The 8,568-nt window shown below is 40.8% G+C and overlaps 1 protein-coding gene across 1 annotated transcript; it reads right to left on the bottom strand.

Moving 5' to 3' along the window:
- Positions 1 to 1,141: 1,141 nt before the first annotated feature.
- LOC134107490 (uncharacterized) lies at positions 1,142 to 3,737 on the bottom strand. Its single transcript, XM_062559278.1, has 6 exons — positions 3,608 to 3,737; positions 3,338 to 3,536; positions 2,847 to 3,070; positions 2,424 to 2,571; positions 2,212 to 2,321; positions 1,142 to 1,882 (listed from the first exon to the last, which is right to left on the bottom strand). The coding sequence occupies exons 1-6, from the start codon at positions 3,722 to 3,724 to the stop codon at positions 1,574 to 1,576; spliced, it is 1,107 nt and encodes a 368-aa protein (XP_062415262.1). The 5' UTR covers positions 3,725 to 3,737; the 3' UTR covers positions 1,142 to 1,573.
- Between the last annotated feature and the right edge of the window lie 4,831 nt (positions 3,738 to 8,568).

Raw genomic sequence — 8,568 nt, 5'->3', positions numbered from 1 at the left:
CTTTCGTTTGACAAAATTGGTATTTGTCAATCGAGATCTTCAAACCGATCTCTTCTAGCCTATCCAGCACCTTAAGAAGACGCTGCTCATGCTCTTCCAGACTCTTGCCAAAACGATGATGTCATCTAAGTATACCAGGACTTGAAGGAGATACATGTCACCAACGGCTTTCTCCATCAACCGCTTGAACTTTGTAGGCGCTCTAGTTATTCCTTGTGGCATGCGTTCAAATTGGTAGAATCCAAGAGGGCAAATGAAAGCGGTCTTCTCTTTATCCTCCTCCGCCATAGCTATCTGATAGTATCCGCTCCGTAGATCCAATACCGAGAACCACTGGCTGCCTGATAGACAATCTAATGCGTCATTGATGCGAGGCATTGTGTACTGGTCCGGTATGGTGCGCTTATTGAGGGTTCTATAATCAATACAGATTCTGATACTTCCATTCTTTTTCCGAACCACTACAATCGGTGAGGCGTAGGGACTACGAAACTCTTTTAAAATCCCAGCTGTTAGCAGCTGTTGTATGTGACGTCGCACATCGCCAATGTCTGCTGGTGCCAATCTGCGTGACCTTTCTCTAAATGGCCTAGGGTCCTCCAGGCGTATGGTGGGTTCTACCCCTTTTGCCAAGCCCACATCCCACTCATCCACGGAGAACATATTTTGCCTCTCGGCTAACTTCTGGCGAAGCCGATTCTTCCAATCTTCCGGGATAGAGGAGTCACCAAAATCAAAGAGATTTGGGTCTATAGCATCGTTTGATGGCTTAGATGGCTGTATTGTCGTGACTGTATTTACAGTATACATTTTGCACTGCAAAAAAGGCCACTCTAGAAATAAGCCAAATATTCCTAAATCTAGTCAAAGGATCTTGTATTGAGCAAAAAAATCTGCCAATGGGGTTAGACAATTTGACTATGTTAGAATTCTTAAAACTAGAAAAAAAATCTAGCCACTGAAAAATCTTAATGTGTCTAGAATTTAAGCACTCAGCTTAATACAAGCAATTTATTTGAGACAGAGTAACTCAAAATGAGGAATTTAGGCTCTAAATTAGCTGACCATTAGAATGTATATCTTCAAATAAGATTAGCAAAAATCTTAAAATAAGCCTTTTGTTAATTTATTTTAGCTGACTTTAAGAAATAATACCTTGAAGTAAGGTTAATAACTTGCCAAAAAAAAGTTTATGACAATATATTAAAACAGCACAATGAAACCAAGTTCGATAGTCTCAAATTAAGTCAACAGAAGCATCTTGTTTTAGCATTTACTTCTTTAATGCAGTTCTTTCTCACTCAAGTGTTGCATCCATCAATCCCCTCACTGAGTCCAGGACCATCACACCAATACCAAGTACTTTGAAAATATGCAGGTATTCCAGCCTCAGAACAGTTAGAATAAAAATAAAACGTTTCAGCTGGAATACTGACAGCAACATATTTTTCCTCGAACAGAAACAATTTTCTCAGAGTAATGCACTTACTCATTAAAGGACGTCCAATGACATCAACAAACGCGGCTAACGAGTCTGACTCTCAAACTGAAAAGAAATGTTGGAGATAGTCAATCACTCAATGAAGGCCCTCCACTCGGCAATGGCTTTTTTGTAGGAAGCAGTTGAATCTTGGTCATGCAGGGAGTCCTGGAGAACCTCAGTTTGCAATACTGAGAGCATGGTGGAAATGAACTTTGGATAAGTGAGGTGCAGACAATAATAATACCCCAAAAGGTAAAGGAGGCCTTCATCAAACTTCTTCCTGTCAAAGGTGGTCACTGGTGTGTTTCCAATTGCAATCATGCAGTTATCCCCACAGACGAGCATAACTGGACAAGCCACGGGCCGCTTGCTCAAGTACGTGTCTGGGTTCTCTGAAGCCTAGATGACAAGAGCAGAAGTTTAGGAAATCACAAGTAACACAAACCTGCTCCTGGACTAAACAGATAAGTGCATATCGCTCAAAACCAACATGAAAACACATAGTAATGTTCCTTTTTGTATTTTTGTTGTTGTTAGTAAAATGAGCAAGGACATTAAAGGCGAATTATGGTTGTCCAACTTGTAGCTGTTTGTCAAAACGGATATTTTCTATGTTGAATAATTGTGATTTCAATAATGACCAAAATAATCATGTTTTTTTTTTCCATAATCAAGCAGCCCTAACATGGTGTGCATGAGTAACTGAAATTATATACTTCAAGTCTCACCGTAAGGACATGGAAAACCGCCTCGCTGCATGCGCCTAGCTTCTTCGGTGGCAAAGTGCTGGATGGAAAGAGCAGTGGCAGGGCTCTGAAAACAGCAGTGGCATGTTCCACTTTTTTGACAGAAAGCACAACACAAGGCAGTGTGAATAACCACTCATCATGAGATCTCAGAAATATATACGTGGACAAATCAAGGTATACAGTGATCTCACCTCCATCCAATGTTTTAGGGGGCTTCATCACTTTTTTCATCACCCCATAAAATTGGACCTTTGAAAAAAAGTCGTTCCATCTATTCCTCATTTCTGAGACGTAGTGGGCATTGTTTGGCTGTATTATCCTTTGCAACTCATCTAAGACCTGAAAGACATTAACAAAACAAAACCCAATGGTTATAACATAATGCCCTTTATTGTGACTATACAAATGTACAATAAGAAATAAAATCAACTGCTTTTCCAGTGCACAGTTGAGACACTACATATGAAAAAATAAGAATGGTTTTATATACATTGTAATTTGCTGTGTGGTGGTGAACATAAGAAATTGTTATTTTAAAAGGCCCCTTATGGCCCCAAATCTGTATCGAAAGCTATACAAAAAGGTAGAAACTTGATACGACGGGATTTACTTACATGATCCAAGTCTTTGAAACAAGAATAGGCCTCCAGAATCTTGCTGGGTCGGTCTTGCTCCTTTAGAGTGTCAGAGGTTATGAAGAGTCTTCTTGACTCAAACTCCAAGTTCAGCAAATGGGTTACTGAAGCTTTGTTTGGCTTGTTGGACCGGCACATCTGTTGCAGTGTCGTGTAGTGCCTTGCCTGGGTTTTCTGGCTGTCTAGGACGTCGCCCGAACCACCTGAAAGAATAAAAATAGAGGGTGGGGTTAGAGGGAAAAAGCAACATTAGATTTCTTAATTAAGTAGGAAGACGATAGCAGGTAACAGGACTCAGTCCTGGGATGACAAAAGTCAAAAGATTGACTAATACTTTTGCAAGGCAATTGCATTTCCCATGGACTATATTTTCTTTTGTTGGTAGATTTAGCATAGCAATCTCTCCCACACATCTCAAAATTAAAATGCATCACAACAAGTGTATTAAGTTAAAGATATAGACTCATAACTGTTATTCAGGTGTTGAACTGGGGTGCTGGCTCTGACTGGGGACTGCTGAAGAATGACCGTAGAAGCACTCGAATCCCCGTCGTAGTCACTCGTTGTCATTTCCTCGATTTCCTGCCGTTGTTTCTTTGCAGGAGGAACAGCCTTCTTTGGGCTTTTTACATTTGAAAGCCTCTTCATGAGCTTTTTGGCAACATACTCCTGCCAGGTAAAAACAGTAAACATTCAGACAATGTTTTCACAATCAAAAGGGGAGATAAAAAAATACATACCCAGTGTTGTACCATCGGATAATACTCCACCAACCGCTTTGCCATGGCATTGACCTCTGGTTTGGTGGGATATCTGGCATCTTCTGTAGCTCTTGCAATTGCGATCATATTACACATGGTGTTTCTTATGAGCCGGCAGAAGAGCTCCTTAGATAAGTCCACAATGTTCTCAGTCCCCATCCGTTTCTGCTCAAAGTAGGCACGTCGCACCTGTTCAAGTTCACTGTCTGTGTAAACTATGAATTCCGGGCTGGACATAACCACAAACTTAGAAATTTTGGGCTCTTCTTGTGAAAAACTACTGCCTCCAGTCACTGATGGCAGTGGTAGTTCCGCAGCAGTCTCCACCTAAAATACATTTACATTTAGATATTTCATAGGATAACTTTCTGTCATAATATATTACCACACAATTAGTTTTGCTCTTTGGCCCAGCCAAAATGTAAAGCCCAACGACACCCTTGTGCAATAGCACTAAACTGTTATATAACAGCAAATCTATGTACTTATTTCTGCAAAAGCCCTGAAAAAACAAAGATCAAGCTGAAGGACTTACACTATTGTTAAACTGACTAAACGTTTTGGCTAATACATTTTAAAATGAAAAGATTCATAAATTGATGGTGTCACATAGATGTATGGACGCACTTGGATGCACTGTAGGCCATACTACATTTGATCATAGCTTAAATTATTGTGCATAACATAGAACTGACCTTTTTATCTTTATTTACAGCAAGCCATATAGCCCGCCGCCTGTGAAAGTTTTCAGGACCAGGAAACAGATCGTTGATTTCATCTCGAGAGAGGGAAGGCAGTAAGTCTTCACCAATCCTGGCAGCTATAGAAAAATATACAGTTAGTGCCAAGATACTGAATACTGAGCTTTTCAATTATGGGCAAATTTGATTTGATTTTGCTCCAGTCAACATTTTCCCAGTGCTAACACAAAAATGTTTTTATATATGGTATATTTATTAAAGCTATATTAAAATCAGAGTTGCTATTCGGTCCGGTAGATAACGACCGTTAAGACACCTGTACCGTATCTACACGATTCACGTACATTACCTATTTTGAGTTGAAATGCGGCGGTTTGGGCTCAATCGCCGTTTTGAAAACAAAATAGGTGACCTACATGAATCGTGTAGATTCGATGAGAAAATGTTTTTAGGGGGGGGGGGGGGGTTACGTGTGAACAGGTGCTTAAGCGCATCCTGGACGAGCGCCGGACGATGTGAAAGATTTTAAATAATCAGGCCGGCCCGGACCCTCCGCACGCCGGGTGCAGCCGTTTCCTGCCGTGTCCCAGGTGGCTCTTCCCCCTCGCCGGTGCACCACGTCGCTCCTCCGAAAGTTGGTTCGAGCGGATTTAAATGAGCGGGCGCGCCTCGCTCCAGATAACGCATCTTATTGTAAAAAAATGCATCTCGAAATTAATCAGATTGATAGTTTAAAACACATGTGTCAAACTCACAGCCAAATCCGGCCCGCCAAGTCATTTTATGTGGCCCGCAAGTGCTTTTCACATACGTGAACCTCGCGGCCCGCCGGGTGACAGCCAGCGCGCACTATGTTACCGAAAGTATCGGTACCGGCAAGTACACAAATGTAAATACACATACTCGTATCGGTTTGGAAAAAAAATGGTATCGGGCCATCCCTAATAAGAATATCTTCAGCCATGCTAGCTAGCTAACATGGGTTTTAGCACACAGGCCAACCTAGCAAGGCAGGTTCAAAAATAAAAACGAGTTTTAGGAAAAGATGATTTAATATATCTTACCTCTTAGTGTAGCAAGTGCAACCTCGTCCAGTTGATCCATTAGCTCAACCGCAATTCCTAAAACTCCTGCAGCAAACAAAATGTAGCTGCATTGGAAATCCAAAGACTGCCGTTAAACGCTGCGCGCCCAATTCTCTACACAATGGCGCGACCACATTTGGAATATACCATTTTCAGGGTAGGGCCAGGGGTGCGGTCGGCCGAAACAGCTTAAGTTTGCCCCGTTTTCCTAATAAAAATTATTTTTACTAAAATATAATCAATATTAAGCCCAATGTATGAGATCATTGATTAATGACTGGTTGCTGCTCTTATGAGACACATATTTATAGACACTTTCCCTTGATGAGTATATGTGATAAATCAAACAGGTCGCCCCAAGGGGACGCTACGCTTTGGCGTTACCCAGACCTGTGCGTGTTTGGGAAGTGGGAACAGGGTTGTTTATCTGCGTCAACAAGCCAGCTAGCTTAGCTAGCTAAACTAGAAAATCATGATTTGGCGTTGCGTTATCTGCTTTGTTTTTGTGGGTCTAACCCTCAAATCTTTATTGAGTCATATCAATTCGGCTCATAGTCGTAGTCCAGATTTCCGTGTCGTTTGTGGAATCGATGGTTGTAGCAAAGAATATCGCGTCTACAACTCACTTTGGTATCATATTCGAAGAACCCATTCTGAACACTTTGACAGTGGCAGCACCAACTCAAGGGGAGGAAGAAGGATGGACACCTCGAGACTGGACCGCACATCAGCGATGGATTTAAACACTAACAACGTGTGGGCATATAGGTAAATCACTATGCGTTACTTAAGTGAGCGGTTTTCAATTGGTGAGGCGCGCATTGCTCAATAATATGTAATTTTAATTTAATAATGATTCAATGCCGCCCCAAAGGCGTGCCAGTATACGGGGAATGCTTTACAAGTTTGACTCGTGGATGTTTTAACGTTAAGTGCGATAATATATTGCACTTAACACTGAAAAAGAGCAAGGTTATTTCCGGTGTTCTGTCGATCTATGCTACCTATCGAGATGTGCTACTTGGCGGTTCTGCGCATGCACAATTGTGGTCTGATTCCCCGCCCATAAATCTATGCAACCTAGCAGGTCGGACATGCGGTAAAAACACTGAAATATTCAATAAATATACATTAATAGAATATCAAAATATGCTCCTTATCTCCTGACAGTGCACATGGAGTGAGTAGTGGTGCAATATATAATGATTGTGTTGGGGGAGCATTATTTGATAGGGTATATTTGTCTATCAGAATACGCCACCACTGAAATATTCAATAAAGTATCAAAATATTGTCAAATAAGCATACGATGTCAATACTGTTAGAGTTATACCTCTATGGGATTCAGCCTGCCTGCACAATTCGAAATGGGAACACATAATAATTCATTATTTTGATAGGGAAGCGCGACTCGATAGACCCTACCATCGATTTGCGCTACAGTAGCATTTTTCGACAAGGCAGCATAGATCGACAGAACACCGGAACTAATGATTTACCAATGTTTTTGAAATACTGCCTTAAATGCATGATGTCAAAGTTGCAGTAGGCTATGGGCATATATGATGTGAGTTGTTGTAATGTTTGATCCAACCCTTTCCTCAGTTATTTTTAAAACCGATACCTTTCATTATTCTAATGTAGCAAAAGTATTTTGATGCACAAAGACTTTTATACGTTTGGGCCCCTGCTCTTCTAATATTTTCATGTCCACAAATACAGGCCAACTAATGCAATGGTGGAAAACCGAGAGAGTCCAGCAGAAAATGTGGTGGATAACGTAGAGCGACCAACGGAGGATGCAATGGTGGAGAACAGAGAGCAACCCTGTCCTGATCCTGTCATCGGCGAGCATTTTGGGGCTTTTGACAATTCAGTGTCATTGTACTCTGGCTTTGACAACAGCAAACTCACCTCTCCACGGCACCCTACTATGTCCCAGACATGTGACTGTACCATACAAACAGCTTTGAACATACCAGATTTGCCAAGTGAGCCTGCAGATGGCCCCTCTAAATCACACCAATCTGAGGTATGCATGTAAATATTTTTCTTTAGCACACAATAACAATCTTTTCTAATGCTCCATGTATCTTCTTGTCATTTGATTTTTCTGGGTATATTGTTGTTGGTCATGGTCAGTAGTTCATATTTGATCTTGAACTGTAGTTGGCCCTAGCAGCCCCCTGCTCCCATACAATCTGCCAATACTGCGATTATAGCAGGTTCATTTCCTCACACATTTGACCAAAAGATGCTTGAACATATTAGACGCATCTGATTTGACTGTTCTTTTTTAAGGATGCCTCCTGCCAGGACATTCTGACCAGACAAGCTACTGCTATTGTGTTGAGTGCAAGAGAAAGACACCATCTTTCGCAGGTCTGTCCGCATGCAACATTAACATAATTTAGTCTTTGGTGATCCTCTGCAATCTCAAATCTGATCATTAAATAATATTTACATTTGTCTATCAACTGTCAAAGCCTGGAGTGCTCTTGCTATAAAGCTTACCTCTCAAAATTAATTATAGCCTCTCTCAAGGGTAGTTCATCTGCATTGATAATTTTTTCAGTTTTGCTGTGCATTTAGTCTGTTCCCTTTGCAGCTTCTTTTTACTGTAATACAACGGACATCTCTGTAATGTTTTATTTTTTAAACATGTGCATTTTCTTTTGCCCAACACAAATTAGATTTTGCATATTAAATTAGACATGTATTTGGCATTATGTTTAATTGCCCCATCATTCAATTGATGAGTGAATTGTTTCCCCTTTTTTTAAAATAAATATTGTAGTTTACGTTCCTCTAAAATTGCTCATTGAAAGGGTGGTGCAATATCTGGCCCTAAAGGCTAGTACAAAATGAAAATGTTTTACATTGGACTATTCTGATGTAATGTAATTTGCATCTGTCCTTTTGGCCCTGTTTTTCAGACTGGTGTGAATGATGTTGTGGCAGCAATGCAACAGTACCAAGCTTTGTTGGTGACCAATCTGAGGAGTCGGCTACAAAGAGTATTCCATCAACATCAGGGAAGTGAACTTGAAAAGGAGGCTCTGGCAGTATTTGACCAGTTGGAAGATCCGTTTGCCTCTGTTTCAACAACGTACAGGCAGGACTGTGTGATTAAGGATCATTTCCATTTTGTAGA

The sequence above is a fragment of the Pungitius pungitius genome, chromosome 19 (assembly GCF_949316345.1).
Source record: "Pungitius pungitius chromosome 19, fPunPun2.1, whole genome shotgun sequence".
NCBI classification, from domain to species: domain Eukaryota; kingdom Metazoa; phylum Chordata; class Actinopteri; order Perciformes; family Gasterosteidae; genus Pungitius; species Pungitius pungitius.
The sequence above is the reverse complement of the archived record's forward strand: the minus strand, read 5'-3'. Positions and strand labels throughout refer to the sequence as shown.